Genomic DNA, 26,904 nt, shown 5'->3' on the forward strand with positions numbered 1-26,904 from the left:
CGATGTTTTGCTTCACCGTTATAGCGAGTAATATTTAATTGCTTAAAACTACAAAAAGTGCCGGGGCACGATCTCAGTCCCTTCGGAAGCGGGACCGAAGTCCTAAACGCTCGGCTATCATCGCTTTCCATTGTCAGTAATGTTCTCAGTATTTAAACAGGGCACCTGTGTAAAATTCGATACTATATATACAATAATATATTATGCTTGATAGTTTTAAAACAGTAATAATATAGAATTCTAAACTTACATATGCTTGGAATAAATTAATTTTAGAATTTTTTGAATTTTCAAAATGAGCTCTCCTCCCGCAGAGTCTGTTCTACGAGATCCTGGCGGGCGTGTGGGTGCGCAACGGCCTGCAGATCAAGGGGCAGGCGATGACGTACATCCAGGCCAACTTCTGCAACTCCATGGTTGACATGGACATCTACTGGCTGCAGATCTGCGCGGCGCACCTGCCCGCAGACCAGTTCCTCGACATGTGCATTGACGTGTGAGTATCCATCGCATCCAGCAGAGTGCACGCAGCTGGGAACACGCCTTCTCTGTCAGCAGAGAAGAGAATGTGAGCGTTGACCCGCCACGCTGCTCAATTGCAGGTTGGCGGCTCATACAATCAGTGGCGACAACTGAAAGTATCGAGATAGTTAACACCTAACGATTTTATTGGTCTGAGTCGGGATTCGAATCTAAGACTTTTGTCAAGTAAAAAATGAATTATTATAGCCAAGCATCATCTTCGGATTAACTTCCAAAAAGAGCAGCAGCAAAATCGACTAATTTGTAATAAGCTGCGATGCCACAGATCATACGTTAAACATATAACAACCTAGTGTGCAACTTCGATATTACTAACTAAAGGGAACAAGTAAATATTCGTTATATGAAGATTTGCATTTTTTGTTAAGAGAAAAAAACAATAGTGTCATTCAGCTCGACATTACTTTTAATAGTTAACAAGGTTTTGGAGTTTACCTACGAAATTCCTTAACAATAAGGTATTTATTAACGAATTCTTTTTTCTTTAAATGAAATGAAAAACGCAATTTACAGGTATATTTAACATTGACTCTTATGGACTATTCCAGCGGATTACGACGAATTTGTTAAATCAAGAAGGCTGTTATATTAAAGTTGCTCTTTTTAACTTTCTAATATATATTACGTTGCAATCTGCAACACGTAGATTTTTGTGCTGCATATATAAAAGTAGGCGTGTACGTCAGTACCGCGGATGGTAAATAGTGATGTCAAATGAAACAAGACTATTATTTAATAGCGCTTTAGTAGTATTTGATACCTATGTAAAAATATTTAGTAGTTCAACGTAACGAAAATGAGACTAGAAATAAAGTGCACCGCCAAGCTGAGGTCAGGTTGGCGGGTGGCATCTATAATGAATGAATGAATGAATGGATACACTTTTATTGTACAGCACAGAGAAAATTTACAGAGATACAAATACAACAGCACAATAAGGTAGAACGTACAATTTGGCGACCTTATCGCTAATTAGCGATCTCTTCCAGGCAACCAAAGACATACAAGAAAATGCTATACGAAATTAGTAGGTACAACAAATCAAATCTTAGAAATCAAATTTCAAATCAATCAAATTTTAGAAGTATTTTGATACCTGAAAAAAGTTTCATTCAATTTTAACCATCCCTTTCATTAAAGACGAAAAAATATACAATTGGTGTAATCGGAACGCCTACTGATATTATCAGAGCAATGTTATTAACTTTAGTAACATTGCTATGATAATATCGTATTTTTGCATAGCTATTAAATACTACTGAAACACTACTAGTAGTAGTATTATCTAGATAATGGATCACGTTTCATTGGATTTCACTATCTACCACCCAAGGTTCTCACGTACACGAAGTAGGCCTGGTGAAATTACTACTACTGGTGTTGCAATGACAGCCGGTTGGCTCAGTGAGCAGCGACCCGGCTTTCTGCGTCCAAAGCCGTGGGTTCGACCACTAGAAAAATGTTTGTGTGTTGAACAAGAATGTTTTTTTAGTGTTTGGGTGTTTATCAGTATATTATAAGTATTTATGTGTATTATATTCATAAAAATATTCATCAGCTATCTTAGTACTCATAGCACAAGCTACGCTTACATTGGGGCTAGATGGCGATGTGTGTATTATTTAAATAATAATAATTAAGGATTGTCTTATTGCCAACAGTTTCGGTGTGCGCGAGTGGCTGAGCTTGACGCCGATGTCGCCCGCACAAACCTCGGAGCAATACGCCATGGTGGAGGGCCTGCTCACATTCCTCGCGATCCTCGTCTCATCGAGAACCAATCTCGGTATAAAATGTTTAACTTATTTCAAAATGTGCAAGGGTAAGGAACGATACAATAAACCAGTTAGTTTAAACTCTGCTCTATTTTGGTACGAGGCTTTGGGCCATGGTTACTCCCAACTACCGACTAAGACGTGTCGCCAGTTAACCGATTAGTGGAATGGTTTAAATCTAATTGCCATACCGTAGGTTAACCCGTTACCATCTTAGACTGCCTCATCACTTGAGTTAGGAGCTAACTTGTAGTGGAATAAAAAAAAGGGAGCGATAATATAATAAATCTTTATGATACACACGTTTATATAGATGCCATTTAAATATCAATTACGAAGTCACAGTTTATTATTATAGACATTAGCGAAAATTCTTTTTTTAGGTATTACAAATAATGTCGTACTTCATTGATGGATACCGCCCATTATGTGAACCCTACGCATTAACAACTACAGATAGACAAGAAAGATAGATAAGAAATTATATTACACTAGCTGTGCCCTGCAACGCTGTGACACATTGTGATTAAATGGTTGAGAAAAATAGATAAAATCTAAAATCCTTGATGCGTAATCATCTAAAATTTTAGCTCGATCGGCCCGATTGGCTCGACAAAATTTTATAAAAAGTATAATCAAATTACATAAGTAAATTATGTGAGCTGTCAAAATTATCATCTTAAATTGGACAAAGTATAATTAGGAAAATATTAGTATCTATGAAGTTATACTTCTTTTGGCGCGTTAAGGGAAAATGATGAGAGTAAATTTATACAATGCGCGCGACTTCGCGCGGCCGCAGGCAACGACGAGCTCACGCAGTCCAAGCTGGAGGTGGCCACGCTGCTGGCGGCGGGCGACAAGACGCACTCGCAGCTGCTCGAGCTCATGCCGGAGCGCTCGGGCAACGCGCACACCAGGAACTTCGAGGCCGTGCTCCAGGAGGTGAGGCACCGCTCCGGAGGCAGTGAATTAATGCACTTTTATTGTACACCACATAAAAATACAGGAAAAATTATAAAAAAACACTGTTTACACGATGTTTACAATTAGGCGGCCTTATAGCTTCATAGCGAAGTCTTCCAAGCAACCGATGGCGTAAAACACAGCTCGAGACGAGAGGTAGGTTGTGCATATAAATAAATATAATAATGATATTCCATCAACACGCACGAAACGTTTTTATCCACGTTTCTGTTACGTGCCGCTAAGATGTGGTACGTCCTCCCGGCAGCTGATATATAGTTTCAGTACTTTCAAGGCTAGAGTGAATAGGCTTTTTCTAGGCAAGCGTGCTCCAACCTAGACCACATCATTGCTTTCTAACGGGCATGATATCGTCAAGCGCTGGCCTATCGTTAATAAAAAAAAAAATATACATAAATACTTTATATATATATAATAACCTTCCACACAATGAATATAAATATTGTCAATTCCCAAACAAAACAGAACAGAATAGGCATTACTAAAGTTCCGAAGATTCAGACAAAAAATGATCTTTAACAAGTTTTTTGAAGATTCTAATCGACTGTATCTCTCGGATTCAAGAGGCAAGGCAGTTTTGGAGTTTGAAACTTCCTGTTCACATAATGGATGCGCGGAATCTTCGGGCACTCATCATCATCATATCAACCCATTGTCAGCCCACTTCAGGGCACGGATCTCCTTCCACAATGAGAAGGGATTCAGGCCGTTCCACCAAGCTGGCCCAGTGTGGATTGGTGGACTTTACACACTTTTGAGAACATTATGGAGTCCTTTCAGGCATGCAGGTTTCCTCACGATGTTTTCCTTCACGGTTGAAACAAGTGACGTTTTAATTGCTTTAAACGCACATGATTTAAAAAAGTTAGAGGTGCGTGCTAGGATTCGAACTCGTCCCCCCGAAAGAGAAGCCGAGTTTGATAAGTGATTGAGAAGTGATAGCCCAGTAGTTAACCACTGGGCTATCACTGCTCCATGAAAACAATACATTTATTAAATAGGGTTACCCAAAAGTGGGACATGTAGCTGATGAGGATGTTGGTTTTGTTCGCAGCTATCGGAATACCGCGCACCCCCCAAAGGCTCGGAGAGCTTGGAGCAAGGGCTGTTCGTGCCCAAGCCGATAGTGTGGGAGCAGTACTACGACCCTCTGCACCTGCTGCAGAGGGCGGTGCACCGCCGAGACTTCCACACCTCCATGGACCGGTTCACGGCATAGTAAGTTTTGACTTTATAAATAAAATTTCATCTACCGTTTTATTATTAAAAAATATACAACGACACACACATCGTCATCTAGCCCCAAAGTAAGCGATGGCTGATGATTATTTTATAAATGATATTCATTATTAATTACATTATTCAGATATACACCCAGACACTGAAAATATTCATGTTCATCACATAAACAATTTTCAGCTGTAGGAATCGAACCCACAGCCTTGGACTTATAAAGCAGGGTCGTTGCCCACTGAGCGAGTCGGCCGTCAATTTATAATCAATCAATGATTCAAACTTGTATTTGCAAAAATAAGGTTTAAATACAGATCCTAATAATATATTGAGTGAAAATCATAGTTTGTCGTTACCGATGACGTCCAAAAATTTAAAAAAAAAGAAGAAACTACGGTTACAATTTGAAGAATTCTAATAAAGAGATAAGTTAATGTATCTAAATATTCTTTTATGGTGCAAAAACATTTGTGGAAGAGATATTTTTAAAATTTGTATTACCGTGCAATAGCAATGGTTACTGCAAGACATGGTAATTTGACCTCGACTACTTACAGTACATGTATCATATTCGGGCTCTATGATTCATTGAGCACAACAATTAACATCAATGTTTTCTCATTGCTTTGTCCAGTGTACGAGAGAAGCAAAAGGCCGCCGGCATCACAGTTCAGGGCGCGCTGTGGCCGCCGCTGCGACCTGCACAAGCGCCGCCCGCAGCCGCCGGCGACCCCAGGCAGCTATGCGCCTCAGGTACTGTAAGGAAGCCCAAATATGACGGAAAAACAAAATGGACTGTAAGAATATGAATATTAGAAGTAGAAATAAACTCGTTGTGCAGTTTACTAGGTTACAAAAAGATAAGAATTCAATTGAGGGAAATTGAAAATTGTTTTATAACAAATTACCGAATGAAATATTTGAGATGTCTCTCAACAAGTTCAAAGTTTATATGAAACGTAAGCTTTTAGAATAACCCTATTACAATATTAAACATTACTTAAAAGATAAAAAAGCTTCGGTGTGAATTGCTCTAACTTTATGTTAATTAACTATGAGATGGTGGTACTGTGAGATGGTTATAACAAAAAAATTACCCTGCTAAGTTTGTTGTGAGCTCTCCTTAGACCAGGGCGCGTTCGGAACCCGCGTAGCTTTAGGTGGAAGTTGGCGAACGAAGTTACCACCATCCCCTTACAATGATGTGAACATATATGTATGGACATAAGCGCCAGTGATAGTTACCCCGCTAAGTTTTTATGTGGGCTCTTCTAAGACCAGGGCGCGTTCGGAACCCGCGTAGCTTTAGGTGGAAGTTGGCGAACGAAGTTACCACCATCCCCTTACAATTATGTGAACATATTATATGTATGAATATAAGTGCCAGTGATAGTGACCCCGCTAAGTTTGTTGTGGGCTCTTCTTAGACCAGGGCGCGTTCGGAGCCCTCGTAGCTTTAGGTGGAAGTTGGCGAACGAAGTTACCACCTTGTAATAATGTGAACATAAGCGCCAATGGCAGGGCTACGTGAATGACGAGTATCGCACTGCGCAGGCGTGCTGCACGGCGCGTTGCTGGCGGTGCTGTACCGCGGCGTGCGGCGGCGCCACGCGGACGGCGCGGGCGGCGCGGGCTGGCGGGCCGAGAGCGCGCCGGCCGTGGAGGCGCCGCCCGACCACGTACTGGCGCTGGCCGTGTACCTGCTGGCCACGGCCGCCGACCTGGCCAACGAGCGCGCGCGCACGCACAACGTAACTACTGCATCCCACGCACGACACTCTTCTTCATGTGCTTTTGTATCTTAGCTCCTATTTAACCCCCGACGCAAAAAGCGAAAGTTGTTAGAAATTTAACGTGTCCGTCTGTGTTTCTGTGTATCCGCCTGTGGTATCGTAGCTCGCAAACGGATGACTCGATTATCGTTTAGTTTCTTTTATTGTGTCATAGATATATCACGAATGTTCTTAGCCATGTTTCTTGAAAATCTGTTCAGTTTTTTAATAATAATAATAATAATCATTTATTTGCAAGAACGTTTGTACAATATAAAGATGTTGGTGAACAATATAGTTATTTTAGAAAGCATAACATTCTATTAAATTAATAGTGTGCAAATTTGGTTCATTGGATATAAAAAGTTCAACCTTAATTAAATGTCAAATTAAATTAAAATAAACACTACAAACACATGATAAAATTAAAAATGACAGTAAATAAATAAATAAATAACCAAATCGAAATAATGATCCATAATCAGATTGAAGATCATCAGCTTTTTTCTAGTTGATGACGGGATATGAGTGACTTCCTAGTGACCGATCGATTTGTAATGTGTCGTGTTACTACAATGATATTGAAAGTATTTGGTAAGGTAAACATGACTGTAAATATAACATGTTAGGGTGAGCATAAGATTTCGAAGATAGGTTATTAAATGGGATCAATTTTTGTTAGTATTTTTTGTGGCGGGAGGTTTTTATTTTTTTTTATTTCTATCTCAAATATGCATTGAGCATTATTATGACAACCTTCTTAGACATAAATCGAAATTGCCATACTAGCAAAATATATACAAGCAGCAACCATCACAAATTATATGATAATCTGTCGTGAATTTAAAAATAGAACTCCGAAACATGGCAACCGAGGTCGTCCATCAATCTCTCTTTTGACAGCTGCTGCAGTACCAAAAAATTAACTAGTAAAAATGATAGTATGGGTTAGGTTAAATATCATACCGTGAGCGGTTAGGCCCGCCGGTACTTTTTCTTGAAACATCCCGTGCGGGTTTCCACCGTGCGCGGCCCCGTCGTGGTGGTGCTCACGGCAGCGCTGGGTTGCAGCGCGACGTGTGCCTGGCGGAGGGCGCGCGCGGCGGCAGCGTGCGCATCGCGGGTGTGCCGTTGCTGCGCGCGTTCGCGGGCGGCGCCGTGTGCGACAACGCGCGCGCCGTGCTCGCGTCCGTGCCGCCGCCCAGCCTCGCCGACGACGGCCATCTGCACCGGCGCCCGCAGCACGACGACAGTGAGTGGCCGCACACGCACCATTTACACTTCATACAACTCGGATAGGAACAGGATATTTCTATTTTATACCATTCTCCAGCTTTATGCCTGCCCCGGCCAATCATCTTGTGCACGCCCCTGCGCACAACTGCCTGCTAATATTATAAATGCGAAGTTTGTATCGATGTTGATGATGTTTGTTACTCTTTCACGCTGGATTAACACATAGGCTGCTTTTTATCTTGGGAAAATGTTCGATTCACGTAGGATACATGAAAAACCGCGTACGAAGCCGCGGGCAACAGCTGGTACTTTATACATAACTCTCAGGCATGCAGGTTCACGATGATTTCCTTTACCGTTAAAGCATGTGATATTCAATTGCTTTAATTAAATCAGGGGTCGAACTCGTCCGTCTTAAAGGGAAACCGAAGCCTTATCAACTTGGCTATCACCACTTGTCGTTGTTTAACTATGATTAATGCAAAGTTGGCTGTATAGCCTTAGCGAGTAAACCGCCCATCTGAGCGCTGCAAATGTAGTCTAAGATATTCTTGTGATGAATATCTTATAGTAATATATAAAGCTGAAGAGTTTGTTTGTTTACTTAAAAGCTGAGTTCTCAGAAACTACTGTTCCGATTTGAAAAATTATTCCAGTGTTGGATAGCCGATGAATCAAGGAAGGCTATATATAATCACGCTAAGACCTATAGGAGCGTGAAGAATGTTTAAAAATCGGGTTTTTTTTTCCTTTTGAGAGCTTCGTGCTGCGATTGAATTCTCGATAAAATCATGTGTGCAAAGTTGTCCCCCTTTAAAAGTTCTATAAAAAGGTGCTACAGCATATTATGACCTTTAAGGTTGACTTAGACCGCTAGTATCGAATAATAGCAGCGGAGGCAGATAAGTGCAGTGTATCTGTATGTGCTGGCACGTGTGCGCAGGTGACCCGGAGTGGGAGGGGCCCGACGACGAGCCGCGCCCCGCCAGCAAGGCCGCGTCCCTGCCCGCCGCCAGCACGGCGCTGGCCGTACCCTCCTCCCTGCACGTGAGTGTTACTCTCAAGTGGTACAAGAGCTTCTTGTGGCAGAGCTCGTCCGGGGAAGCACCACCGCCACCTAGCATTGGTGTGTTCCGCTCTGAAGGGCTAGTCTCCAGTGTAATTAGAGACACATGAGACTCGACAACTACGTTTCAGGTTGACGGCCACAGGGCGGAACTTCGTAGGACGTGTGTCTTGCTTGCCCTGCGATATTTTTATCCGTTCTTCAGGTAGGCATAGAATAGAATAGAATAAATTTTATTGCTTTACTCTATATATAAATCTACTTTTATATTTATTTAAATTATCTATGTATTAGTATCTATACATTTTGGTATTTATGTATGGATATATTACAACACTCTTGGCACTATCCCGTTCTCTTGGTGTAAGTCTTTTCTACAAAGGTTGCCTGTAAGAGATTGCTTGCAGCAATAAGGCCGCGTTTGCATGTCTACATTGTTTACTGTTTCACTAATGTTTCTTTTCCTATATGTATGTTATACGTGCAATAAACTGTTTCTTCTTCCTAATAATAGTTCCGACAGTTTGCCACTTTCTGGCGTGCAATTTTCTTACATATTTCGAGTTTATATTACAAATTACTATAACACTTAAAAGTTTAAACTTTAGACACTAACAAAGAAATGTCACAAAAATATTCGTTAATATTATAATACGCCTTACTTATTATTCTCCTTGGTCAACTTTATTATATTACCTCTACTAATAAACGTAAATCGTTTGTATTATGAAAATTAAACTTAATTTGCCAAACTCCGCGAAAAGCAGGAGAATCTGTATGGTGTAATTTATAATTTCTTCACCTCTTAATTTTCATAATATATCATGGATTTCCGCAAAGTAACGCCTGCTTCTAAGTTCTATTCAAGCTTTTGTATATTTACGGAGTGTTCCGTCTTCTGCTTTCGAATGTCAAATTACTGATGACAGCAATAGTCATGTTTATTAGTGAAGCCGTTTGGATATTGCCTTAAATTTATATGTAAATTAATTAACTTAATAAATATACTTTAGGTCGCCAGACGATGCGTGAGTCGATAAAAAAATTATCGTTTATAGACATAAAGAAGTCATCGTTTGTCCACCAATCCGCACTGGGCCAGCGTGGTGGACTACGGCCTGAACCCCTTGTCATTGTTAGAGGAGATCCGTGCCCTGTAGTGTGCCGGTAATGGGCTCAGAATCGCTTAGCTACAATCGGACTAGTACATTGAGGTTATAATAATAATTATAATCTTTACTACAAGGTACTCCCAGTTATTTAAATGCAAACAGATAAATTTAAGTTTAAATTAACATAAAACTATTGTAAACGCACGTCCGTTATACTTTACTTTATTATCACGTGCATTATCTAATACCTAACCTTCACAAAAACACTACAGTTAATTATTTCTATTCGCCTCATGGTGCACCGAAAGCCCGTGCTTGAAAATCGAACAGAAGAAGTATATATAATAATTGCGGTTGTCATACCATAGAATTTCTGGAATCATCTAAAACGTCGTCCTATTTGTGTTGTAGATGGTACGCGACAACTCCGTGTCAGACGATCAGTCGGAAAACGGCGGAGACACACCCACAATACGAGCACTTGAGGTAACTGATCTATTCTAATAATTACTACTCTTTATTTGCACAACACATCAAGTTAAGGATATATGTTTATCTATACTAATAATACAAAGCTAAAAGATTTTCTTAGTTTGTTTGTTTGCTATCATAGTTAGGTCACAATTACAGCTTTTGTGTTCTATTAGAACGTCGGTAGAAACAAAAGTGGACTCAAACAAATAGTTTTATCCTCAAGTGTAGCAGTAAAGTACTTTTAAATTCGTTCTAATCGAACATTTAATTCAGAAGTTAACGCGAGTTAAAAAGAAATTGTAGCCTAAACAACACAGTTCATCATCTTTAGAGCTGAATTTAATCGAAGAAGTATTTTTAAGAAATGATTAAACCGGATTTTTAAGAACTTAATAATATCTGTAACTAAACTTTAATTTATTGCTCTTTACGTATTTAAGTATCTTTATTTGAGTCAACTAAGAGTACGATGTTCTCTTAATCAAATGGTGACTATAAATTGATAGAGATAGAAAATTAAACCTATTACTTCCTCCAGAGTTTACTTTGCCATTTACTCACTCCACTTGACACTGCGTACGCACAATTTACTATTTTTAGCTGCAGTTATTGCCACACATATCATAAATAAATTTGAAGGGCGACAGCTAGATTTATATACAAGGAAAACAGATATATTAATAAGTAGTAGAATATACAGTCGATGCGAAGCTGTAAACTCATCTTTTCTTTAACTTCAGAGTGGCAGCGGCGAGAGTCAAGCACTGGTTGTGCCGGGCCTGGCCGCCGCCGCCGCGGACCTGGACTTGCAGATGGTGGCAGAGCACATGACCCTGGCCATCCCCGAGAACACCCTGGCGCAGCTCGGGCTGGACCCGCCGTCCGAGCCTATTGCTTACGGTGGGAATACCTTCAAACGAAATATTTTCAGATCGAACGATGCATCTCGCAGACAAATTGTTACGCTTTTTAATTTAAGTAGACTATATCCCCTGCTTAACTTCTTTTGATTTTTATCAAGTTCACCCACTTAGACATAGTTGTATTTTTATTTATATTCTCAGTGAGATTGTTATTTACTTTCAATAAATAATACGGCAAAATCTGGCGATCCGCCAACACAGGTGAAACGCTGAATGACGTCACGTATATACAAAGTGTAAATGAAAACCGAAATAATACACAGGATTTAGAGGCACAGTATGTCAGTCTCTGAGATTTGTGTGAAACCGAAAACCTAACAGTTTTTGATTAAACCACTGCCATTATTTTCACTGAAAGGAATCAGATACTGCCCTAACATCACATGCAAAATTAAAATTATGTGACTCCTGCCACTTTATTAGGTGCGCGTCGCGTAGCGTAGGTACTATGCACGTGTCGGTTGTTTGGCTTCAACAGGGTTGTCATAATTGAACACTTAGAATGTTTTGGATTCGTTTGTATTGAAAAATAAATATGTTTTTTTAATATTTTTAAGGGTGATTCCTTATGAAATGTTCTTATGCATCCCTTAACATTATTTCGTAATTCTATTACACGTTGTATAACTCGTATAGGAAACTGGTAAAAAACCCTGTGACATTAAACCACATGAGCCGTTGCCAGGCAGTAAGGCAGTAAAGATAAAATGACAATCGTAATGTTTGTCCACAGAAATTGACGAACCGGAATGGCGCCTCACTATCCACGAGGAATCGCCCCCTCGCGCCGCGCTGCCCGCACCACCGCCCTCCTCCGACACACAAGTAAGTCCTCGCATAATTCATACTCCATAGCGGGTACCTTACTTTTCACTAGCACCTTACTTTTCACTAGCAGTTACTTTGGCCCGCGCAGAATTTCCATTTTTTCATTACTGACCACTAAAAGAAGTGCACAGTGACGGCAGCTATGGGGATACAATCGACCGTAACAATATGAAGATCTTCCTCGGAACGGGTGTTTGTGCTGGGGCACTGAGGTCCGACAATTCATCTTTGGAAGTTGTATATAATATGGTCATTATATATGGAAACCTCGCTACCGCGATGCAGTATCTTCGTTACGCCATCTAGTTTGATATTGTGGAGATCGCCACAATAGTGCCGCGTGCTAATGGCAGATTAAAATACAGTTATCTCAACCCGGGGTACCTTCCCTCGGGTGTCGTACGTGGTGATTAAGGAAATATAACGAAAAAGAGGCAGCTGAGCAAACCCTCCCGTTTTGAGAGGCCTTTAGTCCAGCAGTGGACTGTCATAGGCTATTGATAAAAAGAAGTCTAGAGAAAACTTTTGCTTTGTTCTAATAAGTTTTGTTACTATCTGTGAAATAAAGCCTCGATTATTTTTACATTAGATTAAACAATCAAATCTGAAGTAGCCCGTTAAATAGTAGTAGTATTTTATTGTCCGAACACACTTTTGTTCAAGTAATCGTATGTCGTTATTAAGAGGTGTATCAAAATGACTAACAGGAAGTTATTTTTGTTTCCTGTCGCAATAGATGCAAGTACACACGTCGAACGACGAACAGATCCCGGTGAATGAGTCTATAATATCGTTACTGCTGAAACTGCACTCGCAAATGTCTGGACGACTCGACTCATTCGCCCTGGAGGAGCCCGCGCCCACATCGGAGGAACCTATTGGTAAAACACTTTGATGCAACTTTGATGTCCAAAAAAACTTCTCAACTTTTAACAAACGCATTGCTTAAAATGTATACATACAATTTACCTGATAATTTCTGGCCACTTTGGTCACAATATGCAGATAGATTTTCCAACTACGCGGGAGATATGTAGTGCACAAGATTGTGTGTGCAAACACAAGTGAGCTCTCAATTTCCTTCCTCTCATAGTTTAAATTCAAAATTCATTTATTTCAAGTAGGCCTAATATAAGCACTTTTGAAACGTCAAGTATGCATGTTTGTGTGACTCTACCACCGGTTCGGAAAGCAGATTCTACCGAGAAGAGCCGGCAAGAAACTCAGTAGTTGCTCTTTTCCAACATCAACATTTACAATCATTTTGCTATCTTGCGGGAGATGAGAGCGAGGCTGGCTGCTTCCATTCTACCTTGTCATTGAGGAATTCATCAAATGTATAGTAACCTCGCTGTACTAGATGCGTTTTTACACATTTTTTAAATGTATGCATTGGTAGGTCAAGAATTTCCTTAGGAATCATGTTGTAAAAGCGTATACTCAACCCCACAAAGGAGTTCTGCACCTTTCGCAGACGATATGCAGATATCACTAATTTATGACCGTTTCTGGTAAGTCGATTGTTAATTTCAGCTTTTGATTTATAAAGAGTAATATTTTGCCTCACAAAGACTATATTATTATAAATGTATTGCGAAGCTACTGTAAGAATACCTATTTCTTTAAATTTTTCACGAAGCGATTCGCGTGATCCAAGTTTATATATTGAGGCTCTTTTCTGTAGTATAAATATACTTTCAATATCTGCAGCTTTTCCCCACAGCAAGATCCCATAGGACATAATACTGTGAAAGTATGCGAAATAAACAAGCCTAGCTGTTTCAACATCGGTAAGCTGTCTAATTTTCCTGATTGCATATGCAGCTGAGCTGAGTTTACTCGCTAGGTTTAATGGGATGCAGATCGGAAGGAGATCTAGCGAAGGACCGACAGCTTAACGAGACACGGTGGATACTAACTGGAAAGTTCCAAAATCCATGGCACTAAAAATTTACCGATAGAAAACCCCAAAACTACTCATTGGCTTGACTCGAGGATCAAACTCTGGACCTTGAGCTCTGCAGTAGAACGTGCTTAATACTAGATCAACGATACAGTAAATAAATTGAATTTCTAGAATTTCTAGAATCAAAATACTTTTACTCCATCTCAAAAACTTCGGTTCAAATTCCTTAACTCTGTGAGTAGAGTCACATATTGATTCCAAAACACGTTTAAGTTCTCAATGGTTTTTTTTAATTCCACCACAAGTTAGCCCTTGATTTAACCATTTTGTTTTATGGTAATAATTATTGACAGACCAAGCAGATGGACCACCTGATGGTATGTGGAAAACCATTGCTTAAAAACAGAGCAACACTTCACAGGGCATGCAAGGAGCACGTCCTGCAACATGCCACTCTGTGGCCATCACTTTGAGCCTTCATCCAAGCCCTCTGGAACCCGAACACGGCATTGCAACAATGCTGCTTAGCGGTTGAAATAAGCATAAATAATAAGCTCTGTCACAAGAAGCTCTACTACTACTAGTACTTAAAACCTGAGGTCGCGGTGTAACGGGATGGCGGTTGTGTCGCAGGGGACGGGCCGCACTTCATCGGCTCGCTGCTGCACAAGCTGGCGGCGCTGGACGCGCGCTGCGCGGGCGCCGTGCAGAACGTGCGCCGCACGCTGTGGCCGCACCAGCGCGAGCGCCAGGCCGAGCAGCGCGCCAGGTACGCGCGCTCCAGCCTCCTCCATCCATGGCCCACTCTTTTACCTCTTTATAAGTCCCACAAACGCCAGTCTCGGACGTCCTCGCCCCCTCGGGCGTTTGTGATTAGATGGAAAGAGGTTTCCATCTACTTTTGCCTCAATTATATCTGTCATAAATTCATCATGTCACAATAGGTGGCCAATCATTTTCCCACTTCTGATTTCTATAGCTGTAATTATATTCATTGCGCCAAAAAACAGTTTAATTAAACACAACCGCGAAATGTTGCTAGCTCACAAACTTTTCCCATTTTCCACATTTTATGTTACAATAATTACTGTCAACTGCTAAATGAAATATAGTGGCTGACCGCCTTTTCGAGAAACATTACTAAAGTAGAGTGGTTTAGAGGCTTCAATATTAGTCGTGTACATGGTTTCTGTATGTTCTTAATTCTGCGCATCTGCCCCATTTCTGTTGGCTTTCAACACTTTCATGACTTTGAAGTCCCATAAGTACTACGAAATTTAAATGTCCACTTAACTCCGTAGATAACCTTGAAATAATTTTATAACACACTGGCTACCATTTTACCCTTTTTACCGTGGCCCCGTTTTAAATAAAGTCTGTAGAAAAACCGTTAAAAGAAGAGAAGAATTTCATAATGAAGAAGTTCGAAGCTGAGGCAAAAAACGTCAGCCGTAAATAACAAAATGCATGGAGTGCGTGGATACGTGATGACTTTTATTATTATGATTTGAATTTGCTGTTATTGGTATATCGTTCGATTAGTACACCATCTAGTGGTCAACTGTGGAACCATCTGATAAGTACCGTACTGTTCCAAGTACGATGCACGTCTAAGATGGAAAAGGGCCAACTAAATATAAATTAAAAAAAATGAGGACTTCCTTCTTAAAAGTGGTCCTTTTGTGTGTCAGGGAGAGGCGGGAGAAGGAAGAGCGCTCCCGCAAGGCGCGCGAGCGGCAGCAGCTGCTGATGCGCGAGTTCGCGCGGCGCCAGCAGCAGTTCCTGTCCGCCATGGCCATGGAGGTGGGCGACGGCGCCATGGAGTGGGACGACGACGACGAGCCGCCCGAGCCCGACTACGACTGCGTCATCTGCAACACCACCACGCCCACCTCGGCGCAGGACCCCATCGGCCTCGTCGTGCTGCTGCAGGTCGAGATACATTTCATAATCGGTGTTATTATTTATGACCCGCGAGAAGCCGGGGCGGGTCGCTAGTACAAGAAATTAAAAGTAGATTTTCCATCTATGAAAGAGACCGAGTAATCGCATTTCGAGGCGATGGTTTAGCACTGCAACATCCGCTAAAAAGGATACTCACTAGTAGTTTCAGAGTTAGTTCAAGATTCGACACTCAATCGAGGATAGGTTTTCGCAATTCAAAAAATACCATAGCAATAGATTGGTTCTTATCTTATTCGTTCTAAAATCGCAAATCTTTCTGCCTCAAACTCTAGTTGAAGAAATATAGGCCAATTTGAGCTTCAAAACTTTTTGATAAAAACAGTAACAAACGCGTACTTAAATGGCGGAGTTGATTGAAAAAAAAATACATCTAAATTGATAACCTCGCTCCTGTTCGAAGGAAATCGAGCGAAATCATCATCATCATACCAACCCATCAGGGCACGAATATAGTCCCAGACTGAGAAGGGTTCAGGCCTTAGTCCACCTTCATGATGTAGAGGTGTAATGAGTGAGTGCGTCGGCAGTCCACGTCCGTGCTGGGCCACCGGCGGCGCAAGGGCAGCGGCGTGGCGCGCCTGGCGCTGTCGGAGAGCGAGCGCGCGCGCCTGGCCGCGCAGACCGGCGCCACCGCCGCCGCGCACCACTACCGCCTGCACGACGACCTGGACCTGCACTTCGACCAGGTGACCCTCCTTTAATGACGATTCGTCAAATTTCTTCATTAGCCAATGGTTGTTTCCATGTACGACGGTCTTGCGTCGCTCGAGTCAAACGGCTCCCTGTGACTCGCATGATGTTATCCGCCCACCTCGTGGGGGTTTACCAACTCTGCGTTTACCAGTGCGAGGTCGCCATTACGATTCCGATTTCTGGTCAGTCGATCGGTTATGTGTCCTGCCCACTGCCACCTTAGCTTTGCGATTCCATGTCGGTAACTCTGGTTCTTAAGAATAGCTCTATCGATCGCCAGTTTAGTGATCTTGAGGCTGCTAATGAGATCCATAGTTAGCGAACGCGTTTCATAACTGGCGGCACGCACCGTTCGAAGATCTGATATTCAGCCACTGAATATAATTTTCACGAATTCGTGTTACAGAGAATAGATTAAAAATGTCATCAAACAGCCTATAACAGTCTACTCCAGCCGTGGATCGTTATAGGCTAAAGACCTTTCCTTAAAATCATTTGGGGGGACGAGACGGTGATCGCAGTAGAACGTTGCTGCCCGTGTTTCGTTATGTCCCACCTCTCGGCCGACGAGGCCGGTATCACTGAGCGCCGACCACCCCGCAGGAGTCGTGGGTGCTGTCCGTGTCGGTGGGCTGGGAGGGCGGCGTGGCGGCGCAGTCGTGCGGCCACCACCTGCACCTGCGCTGCCTGCGCTCGTACCTGCGCTCGCTGGCGGCGCCGCAGCGGCCGCACAACCTGCACGTGGAGCGCGGCGAGTTCCTGTGCCCCGTGTGCCGCCAGCTGGCCAACGGCGTGCTGCCGCTGGCGCCGCCGCCGCCGCGCAGCGCGCTGCCCGTGCCGCCGCTGCAGCCCACGCACCTGGCGCTGGCCGCGCAGCTGCTGGAGGTGCTGGAGCGCGCGCGCGACCCGCCCGCGCCGGTGAGTCTGGCGACCATTAGGGCCGACTTTCTGCTCATGTTAAACCACTACTGTTGATTATTTTGTCACAAATTTCGCTTCGACCGAGTCTACGGTTGCCCTTTATCTTTTTTTTTTTTTTAATCTTTATTCATTTGGGACTTTTATCCAACACTGATATGCCAGCCCCATCATCCCTTAAGTAACTAGGAAACAAAAAACTTATTATTATATTAATACCTACTATAAGGGAAATGTAACAGTTGTAATAAGAGTTGTAGCAGGTCGTACTTTCGATTGCGCATTATGTCCCAGATATTCGCCTTTGCACATTTTATAGAATCTCTGTGGACTTCCCCATTCTATGCAACACGGTGGTATTGAGAACACGGTCTCTCCAAGATATTCGAAGCATCCGCCTGTACACCCATATCTCGAAAGTTACCAAGTTACTGCATCCATCCAGGCATTCTACTACATACAATACCACAAATAATACATAACAACGTGTTATTCGCATACAAAGATATTTTTAGATTACGGTCACGATTTTTGCAATAAACTACCAGTTGATATCTTGCAGATGTCTCTGAAAAAGTTCAAAGTTTCTATTCAACATAAGCTTATAGAAAAGTCCTATTATAGTATTCAGAACTACGTCAACGATAAAGATGCTTGAGTGCAAATTATTACTGTAATCTGGTTACTTCTTTAATAGTTTTAAATAACAATGTGAGATGCTGATAACAAAAAAAATACAACCGGATAAGTTTGTTGTGGGCTTCTTCTTAGATCAGGGCGCGTTTGGAACCCTCGTAGCTTTAGTTTTAAATTGACAATTTACATGTAATGTACGCATCAAAAGTGCCATAGATGTCACTTTCGATGCGGCTTTAAATAAATAAATATTTGACTTTGACTTTATTTTTAATTTTAAAAAGTCATTTCTCGCGATCACGAATATTGATAGACAATTGATAAAGAATGTATGACTGGTGAGCGAATCCCGTTCAAGGCACTAAAGGCAGGTGTAGAGACAAAAAACAGACACACTTTCCGTGTCAAAAGTGCTTATATTAGGCCTACTTGAAAGAAATTACAGGCCTAATTGAATGATTGTGTGCTGCAGGTGGCGCCGACGCGGCTGTCGGAGGCCACGGGCAAGGCCATGGAGGCCATGACGTCCATGGCGGGCGGCAAGCTGAAACAACGATACGGCTCGTCGCCCGGCGCCATCTTCACGTTCATGGCGTCGCTGGTGCGCACCAACGTGGAGTGCGAGCTCGTGCAGCGCGGCGGCTCGCTGGTGGAACAGCCCGCGCCGCGCTACAAGCCGCGCGAGGAGTGCATCGGTGGGTGGCGCGGCTCGAAACTAACTCCGCCGTCACGGCAAAAGACGTGACGCCGTCATGCCTTTGACCCAGACGACTTTTACTTTTATCTAGACCATAGTGCAAGATACAAAGAGTACTTTTCTAGTATCGAAACAAAATAACGTTAGATTACGGTGATGATGAACCTTGTTGTAACGGTGCGATTGCTTTGATACAGAGATAGAGAGAAGATCGTAGAGATAAATTCAAAGTTATGACAGTGTTACAGGGTTTGCATCCTCTCCTGACAGAATCTGCAGACTGAGGTTCATTTTGCACACATGTTACCTAAGTCTGCAGGTAACTTAAACATTTAGTGTTTACACGCCTAATTGTTGAATTTTTTATTGCAAAGTTATTAACAGTGTGATGTGTTTCAGTGCCCTTAATAGCGGTAGTCGGAGCTCACTCCGGAGCGCTAGCGGCGGCGGGGGTGCAATTAGGAGCGGGGGCCACGTGGCGGGCGCTGGTGCCCGGCGCGGCCGCTACGCCCTTGCTGGGGGCCGCTAGCTCCCCCGTGCTGTCCGACGGGACCCCGGCTCGCCCGGTGCCGCTGCTGTTGCGGGACCCCACCGCCTTACTCATGCACTTCCTTCTTCTGGGGTCGACTCATCCCCCGCATATGGATTTGAGTAAGTGTAGATTTTTTTTTACACCAGCAATGCATTGTTTTTATTGTAATAAGGTTTGATTTTAGATTGCAGGTTGTGGATAGTAGAAAATACGTATGCGCTTTGTTAAGGTTTAATTGCGACTATTTATTAGTATTTCACATTATTGAATTGTGATTGCTATGCTTGTCTGCGCCGCGTTCTTATAATAAATTCAAAATTCATGTGTTTTAACATTTTCTTTAAACTTGTGCATTGATTGATACAAAATTACCTTGGGAATTATTATGAATATAAAAGCGTATACTCAATCCCACAAATGACTTCTGTACCTTTCTGAGACGATATGCAGATGTCACTAATTTGTGATCGTTTCTTGTAAGTCGACTGTTTATATCTCTATCACTTTTTGTTTATACTTATATGTTGTCTTACAAATTCTTTATTGTTATAAATATATTGTGAAGCTACAGGAAGTATATCTATTTCTTTAAACTTCTCGCGAGGGATTCGCGTGATTTAAGTTTAAATATTGATCGTACAGCTCTTTTCTGCAATATAAATATAGTTTCGATATCTGTCTAATTTTTCTGGCTGCGTAGGCAGCCGAGCTTAGTTTACCCGCAAGTGTATCTATATGGGCACCCCACTGAATCTTATTATCCAAGGGCACGGCCAGGTAAACTGTGTGTTAAAACAGTTTTTTTTGCATTTAAAAGTATGTAAGTCGTCGGCTGTAAACCAGTGCGACACACGAGAGTGCAAACAACTGGCACGGCTCGGCGGATAACGTATACGTCCCCGCTTGCAGTGCACTTCACGTGCGTGGTGCGCGCGCTGTACGCGCTGGCGTACTACCAGGTGGTGAACCAGCTGTGCGCCACGGGCGCGCTGCCGGCCGCCATCGCGGCGCACCAGGCCGACGAGTCCCCGTGGGAGAGCGGCTGCGAGAGCGGCGGCCTGCGCGCCGCGGCGCAGCTGCTGCTGGCGGCGCTGGCCGGCCGCCTGCTGCCCGACGACGCGCCCGGCGCCGCGCCCGCGCTGCACGCCGTCGAGCTGGAGGTGACTCGCCGACCCGACCCCCACCACTGTCCCCCCGGCCCCCGACGTCTCGACTCCTGTGCGGACGATTTCTGGGCACTAGCGAGTATTTTAGCTTCTGAATAACTTGCTAGTAGACTAAAATTCCGTACTCAACCTTTGCGACGCCTAACTTGAGTACCTCTATTATTATTATACATTGGGAAGGGTGGGAATCTTCTGGTGACGCTAATTTTTATCCCAGGAAAACATACAAGATATGTAAAACACTTTTAAACACCCGGACAAACAACGCAGGCAAAAGATAGTTTAAAAAAAAAATTCTACTTGTCTGGGGAAGTATTATCACCATGCTTATATCTGCTGCTAAACAGTATTGTTACAATGTCTTGTTCCGGTCTTAAGGGGGTGGTTGTTGGTGTAATTACAGGCACAGATGGTTTAACACTTACACTTTAAGTTCAAGGAAAATCTTACATCTGCCTGGTCCGTCGACTATTACTTTAAAATAAACACCGGAATTTATAACTTCCTCCTTTTCTATCTTTTTGCTCAAAACATGACAAAATGTGATGCATCCAGTCGCAGTCTGCGAAGCGCAATGCTAGTGGTGTTACTATCGCGCGTCGTGTCGCCAGGTGCAAGAGCTGGTGGTGCCGTTCCTGCGCGTGGCGGCGCTGCTGCGCAAGCACATCTACGGCGGCGAGCTGCCCGCCATCCGCTCCGAGCAGGAGGAGTTCGCGGGCCTGCTGCGCTATCTGGAGCTGGTGCCCGACACGCCCGCCGCGCTCACGGCCGACTGCGCGCTGTGGCCCGGCTCCGCCGCCGCCGCCAAGGCCTGGGCGCGCCAGCTGGCGGCCGCCTCGGCCGGCGGCCAGCTTGCGGTGAGTGCGCGCCGATGAGCAGTGCATGCGATCCCAGATATTAACTTCTAGACTAGCAATGTTCAGGATGGCACTTAGATCATTTCATTAATCAACAGTATTATTGAAGCTAAATACCTAGTTTCTTAGCAGTAACCATTTATTGCTACTATTAAAGTATTAATATTATAAAGGATATCATTAAAGCCCACTAACGTGACACATTAGAGCAGGGTTGTGGGTCTGTACTCTATAATCATCTCTGCCCAAGGAGTTAAATAAAACAATTGGACTGACTCTAATACTGTATATTAAGTCTTATATATTGTAATACTGTGTAATTAGTATTACTTCTCTAGAATTCATGTTACCTTTTATCTTGCAATGACTCTACTACCAGTTCGGAATGCTGTCTTCGGTAGAGCAGAAAGACCGCTGGCAAGAAACTCTACCGTTGATATTTTATTGTCGCACGGCCCGGTCTGTAACGCTGTGCGCCCGCAGGTGCAACGCGTGATGCGCTCGCTGCACGTGTCGTGGTGCGGGCCGGCGCTGCTGGCGTTGCCGCGCGACTACGACCGCCTGTTCACGTACTACCACGAGCGCGTGTGCCTGCAGTGCGGCGCCGTGCCCAAGGAGGCGTCCGTGTGCCTGCTGTGCGGCACGCTGGTGTGCCTCAAGCAGCCGTGCTGCCGCCACCACCAGGTAACGCGCACGCGGAATCTCACTGACGCACAGAACGGCGGCCAGCGGCTGTTTATTCTGTCTTCGCACACTGACTAAGTGACTAATTTGATTTTTGGTATACAGGTAGTTGAAAGGATGGACAGTAACATAGACTAATTTTTATCATATTTATAATATTATTTGATACCCATATTGAGAGAGTTGTGGAAAAAATATGTGATTCGCCATTTTCAGTTGGCGACAATCTTGGATTAGGAATCATAGTGTATAATATTCTACTAGTCAAGCTCTTTAATTAGATACAAAACAAAAATGTGCTAGGGAGCTTCGATGCCTCATACGAACGCGCTTACGCACAGTTACACCCACCCAGGTGGCGGAGGCGGTGCAGCACGCCACGGAGTGCGGCGGCGGCACGGGCATCTTCCTGGTGGTGACGTCCACGTACATCATCGTCATCCGCGGCCAGCGCGCCTGCCTGTGGGGCAGCCTCTACCTCGACGACTACGACGAGGAGGACCGCGACCTCAAGTGAGCGCCGGCCTGAATTACTCTCAAACCGTTGTTACAAGCGTTGCTTTGTGGAGTTCCGTGAAGGCAATGACCCTAATTTGCTAAACTCCTTCAGTTTAAGTAATGAAAATATCACTTGCTTCAACCGCGAAGGAAAACATTGCGAGGAAATCTGCATACCTGAGAGTTCGACTTGATGTTCTCAAAGGTGTCTAGAGCCTTAACCCCTTCTAATTGTGGGAGGAGACCCGTGCCCTGTAGTGGCCCGGTAATGGAGCGATATGATGATGATGACTCTGCGGGAAGCAGGGGAATCTGTACAGTGCGATTTTTTGTTTTTATCACACTTGCTCGTAACGTGTACCTCATTACATCGATGTATTACTCATAATCCAAGATAGACACGCATGTTTTCTTTAAAATTATTGTACTTGTGCTTTATTTATAATGACCCGATTAAGTTTAGTTTGTACGAAATAGTTGTAGTTAGCCGAAGAGGTTTTCTGCGCCTAAAAAGCAGGTATTTCCTTAAATTAACAAATATTCATGCCTTCTCAATTAAGATAAATGAAACATTAATTTTATCAACTTATTCGATATTCATTACTAGTTATGTTTTAAATACGAATATATTCTCTTTATTATAGCGATGAGCGAACAATGCTGGCTGTATATTGGTTTACCTTGGCGCGCGGAAAAAACCCGTCGCGCTATTTTCTATAACTCGTCCGTCGCGCCGTCCGTACCCGTTGCGCTAATATAAACTAATTGTAATTATAATATAAACTTATTAAAAGTTATGATAAAGTTTTAAAAGGTTACTTTTAAAGATCAAAATTTACTGACGCTTGTGCAAAGCATTCACTGTACTTTGCACAGATGTTAATTTGTTCGAGTTTCTTAGACTAATGCCTGTTTTCACTAAACCTAGGAATCGCCCTAATCAGATGCCTGTGATTTAGGTGACTCCTAGAGAGAAAAAAAGGTTTCATGACGTAAGGCGCCGTCTGAAGTTAAAACCGTTTCGGTGCTTCGTAAAGTTTAGGGGACTCGTTAACTGAAACTTTGACCGATATAAAATATATTAATTGTTTTTTTTTTTTTGTAATAATCCTAAAATTTAAAATCACTTTAGTTTTTATTAATGAGTTAGTTGAACACATTAGTACCCATAAGTTACCCTGCATACTTAATGAATGCAGTATGTTTACGTCGTATATATAGCGGGCTTACGCGCGCGCAACTTGCGCACATCCCTAGCGACATGATAAGACTACTATAGGCGTAAGTCAGTGGCGTGCACAGGGTCTCAGTCAGTCAGGCATAAAATAGAAATATTCCCCTCCAATAAGAGCTATATAAAATAATTAGGGTGTGCAGTGCTTTTGTGCATGTATGAAGTGCACTGGTCGCCGCAGTAAGCAGCGCGTGTGTCCGCAGGCGCGGCAAGCCGCTGTACCTGAGCCAGGACCGGCTGGAGCTGTTGCAGGCGCAGTGGCTCGCGCACCGCTTCGACCACACCAAGCGCACGTGGGTGTGGCACCGCGACTCGCTCTGAGCGCCGGCCTGGGTGAGGGCACACACTGCATTGGCATTAACTGCCAGCTTGACTAGCATAGGAAAGAAACGAAAAAAAAATGTGTGCGTGTACTAGTGTACACACGTAAAAAGTGAAACTTCTTAAAGACCTTATTTTTCGAAAAATGATCTACTGCAACTTTACAGAAACTGGTTAAATAAAGTTAAATTAGATAAAGTTTAACAAAAAGTTTTTATTATCATGGACATGAATACAAATAATACAATTATGTCATTTTACTTTAATACTACTAAGATTATTACAGCTTTAATTTAATTGTAATATTATTATTATGCCTTATGGTAACTGAAATATGAAATATAAATATAAATAAATAAATATACTACGACAATACACACATCGCCATCTAGCCCTTAAGTAAGCTTGTGTTATGCGTACTAAGATGACTGAAGAATATTTTTATGAATAGGTAATATAAATAAAATACTTATAATATACATATAAACACCCAGACACTGAAAAACACTTATGTTTATCACACAAACATTTTCCCGTTGTGGGAATCGAACCCACGGCCTTGGACTCAGAAAGCAGGGTCGCTGCCCACTGCGCCAGTCGTTTTGAAGTTCGAATAAACTCGAATCAACCGTGGTTGGGACAAGAAAAAGACGGCTCGTAACGAAAAAATGTGACGCGTAACTGAAAAATGTTACACTAAATTTTTTTCCAACCCCGATAAAGAAGTTTCACTTCAACTATTTCCCTCCCTTTTTATACACAAGCTATGCTTATTTTGGGTCTAGATGGCGATGAGTGCATTTTCGTAGTATGTCTATCTATATATATAAAAGAGAAAGTGTGTGGGTATGTTCCGTATAGGCTCCGAAACGGCTGGACCTATTTCAATGAAACTTTCAGGGAATCTCCGGATTGACCTGGCGAGTAATCCTGTAAAGTTTGGTGGCGATCGGAGCACTCCTATTTTTGAACTATCAAACTGTCAAATACAGCTTTTATTTACTATGATGATATTCTATTGTTGGGTGTACATGGGTGTAGGTAATGATCTTCACGGCGAAGCGGGCTGGGTACGCTAGTTTATTACGTTTATTACTTAATGTGAAAACAAACTTCACACTTTAAGTAACGAAAAGATTGTTTACATTCTAAGTAGAAAAATCTAGACATACCATCCTAGGGTACAAAAAGGGGGAGAAATAGTTTTCATTTCTTGCCTATGCTAGCGGGCAAGCCCATACCCCTAAGAGCCTCATGTACCAGTAATTACACCACAACCTAAAGTGACCACAGCAAAGTTGCTTGGCCGCAGAATTAAGCAATCATTTCCAGCGACGCAACGTAACGAAGCATCGCCCTAATCAATTACTACGCTGGATCGTACCAGAACGTTTAATCTCTTGGAGGCACGTCTTTGTCTGCTGCAACCTGCCTAAGTTGCCTTTGCCGAGGATTGAACCTAGGACGTCCGGGACAAGACCACAGTGCTCGCGAGCTCGTGTAGCGAGATCGACGGAACTTAGGACCAAAATTATTAACGACGACAATTTATAACTACGTAATACAAGACTACTTCTCCATTTCAGTTGCCCGACATCATTCAGCAATGAACTGAATGACGACCAGCAACCGCGTTCCGCATGACCACTCACCGTCTCCCGCGCAGCGGAGACCACTCGCCACGCCGCAGTGCGCTCGCACCGCTGCCCAGACGATTGCTGTAGATACATGTATCAAATACTGTTAATTACGTCTCTAATATTATATCTTATTACGTTTAGACTGTGTTATTTTGATAAAGCAAAGTTGTCACCTTAGTTTTATCGTTAAAGCGAAGATAATTTCGATATCGTTAATGTAAAACCCAAAGGACGTTTTAAACGATGTGATTCCACTGCCGGACATAGATCTCTCGTGTCGCTTTTGTCCAGCGACTAGCTGTCACCGGCAGTGGGGGGGTCTGCCAACCATGGGAGAATTCATTGCAGCACGTGGGGGCCAATTGGCCCCCAAACTTTGTGCCCCCGGTTGGTCTTTTGTATATAAATTTTTGAGTGATATTTGTATTTAGTTCATTTATAACGAGATTCCTTAAGAACGCCGCACGTTGGCATTGGCATTACCCTAAGTGAATTTATGGGCTTTGCCACTATGTAAAGGCTGGCCGCTGGCGTAGGTGACCTTGTGATATCTTTACGTTTTTACATAAAGTATTCATGAACAGACACACCCACGCATAGGCTAGCGACATTTGCTTATCGGTATGTCTGTACCTACTAACGACCGTTTTCTATAATCAATCTATTTGTTATCTATTGATATATTGCCAAGCAGTTTTTTTTTTGTTAAACGTTGTATGAATATATTTTAACAATAAAAACGTCGATAACTAATAAATGTTTAGATTATGGATAGATTGAATATTGAAAACGGACATAAATATGTTATCGATAGATTTAAAATAATGACGTCATTAATTTATTATCATAATAATAGTTATGTAATTAATGTAGATACTTTTTTCAAAAATTTTAAGTCTTCGCAAGTTTTTCAAGAGTTGCTTTGTTTTTTTTTTTTTCAAAACGTTGCATTTGAATGCGCAGGTGTTTTCAGTTAACTTTTTTTGGCTGGCTGCAGCTAGTGAACAATATATGGCATATATATTAATTTAAAATGCATGTTAAAATTTCAGCAGGATTTGGAACTGAATCTCTCCGGCAATCCCGGCCTAAACAAAACACTGAGTTTTGCCAATTAATACAATTATATATTTGGTATATCCTTTCTGGTATCTATCTCTGTCTTTCAGTTAAAAACGCAAAAAAAAAAACTTGAAATCCGCGCATTC

At 42.6% G+C, this 26,904-nt stretch overlaps 1 protein-coding gene across 1 annotated transcript in view; it reads left to right on the forward strand.

The window, feature by feature from the left end:
* The window catches only part of LOC120629045 (E3 ubiquitin-protein ligase Ubr3), an 86,871-nt gene extending 60,490 nt beyond the window's left edge, over window positions 1–26,381 (forward strand). Inside the window, exons 10-33 of the mRNA XM_039897784.1 lie at window positions 315–496; window positions 2,205–2,329; window positions 3,121–3,263; window positions 4,360–4,523; window positions 5,173–5,291; window positions 6,093–6,289; window positions 7,382–7,562; window positions 8,490–8,593; window positions 10,136–10,210; window positions 10,939–11,098; window positions 11,855–11,946; window positions 12,686–12,830; window positions 14,489–14,624; window positions 15,547–15,787; window positions 16,348–16,506; window positions 17,117–17,431; window positions 18,540–18,762; window positions 19,164–19,415; window positions 20,206–20,456; window positions 21,074–21,319; window positions 21,803–22,003; window positions 22,359–22,516; window positions 23,939–24,068; window positions 25,643–26,381. Of these exons, the coding sequence (XP_039753718.1) occupies window positions 315–496; window positions 2,205–2,329; window positions 3,121–3,263; window positions 4,360–4,523; window positions 5,173–5,291; window positions 6,093–6,289; window positions 7,382–7,562; window positions 8,490–8,593; window positions 10,136–10,210; window positions 10,939–11,098; window positions 11,855–11,946; window positions 12,686–12,830; window positions 14,489–14,624; window positions 15,547–15,787; window positions 16,348–16,506; window positions 17,117–17,431; window positions 18,540–18,762; window positions 19,164–19,415; window positions 20,206–20,456; window positions 21,074–21,319; window positions 21,803–22,003; window positions 22,359–22,516; window positions 23,939–24,056 (3,987 nt within the window). The 3' untranslated portion in view covers window positions 24,057–24,068; window positions 25,643–26,381. The remainder of the gene's footprint in view (window positions 1–314; window positions 497–2,204; window positions 2,330–3,120; window positions 3,264–4,359; window positions 4,524–5,172; window positions 5,292–6,092; window positions 6,290–7,381; window positions 7,563–8,489; window positions 8,594–10,135; window positions 10,211–10,938; window positions 11,099–11,854; window positions 11,947–12,685; window positions 12,831–14,488; window positions 14,625–15,546; window positions 15,788–16,347; window positions 16,507–17,116; window positions 17,432–18,539; window positions 18,763–19,163; window positions 19,416–20,205; window positions 20,457–21,073; window positions 21,320–21,802; window positions 22,004–22,358; window positions 22,517–23,938; window positions 24,069–25,642) is intronic.
* Window positions 26,382–26,904: the final 523 nt, after the last annotated feature.

The sequence above is a fragment of the Pararge aegeria genome, chromosome 13, assembly GCF_905163445.1.
Source record: "Pararge aegeria chromosome 13, ilParAegt1.1, whole genome shotgun sequence".
Classification (NCBI taxonomy): Eukaryota; Metazoa; Arthropoda; class Insecta; order Lepidoptera; family Nymphalidae; genus Pararge; species Pararge aegeria.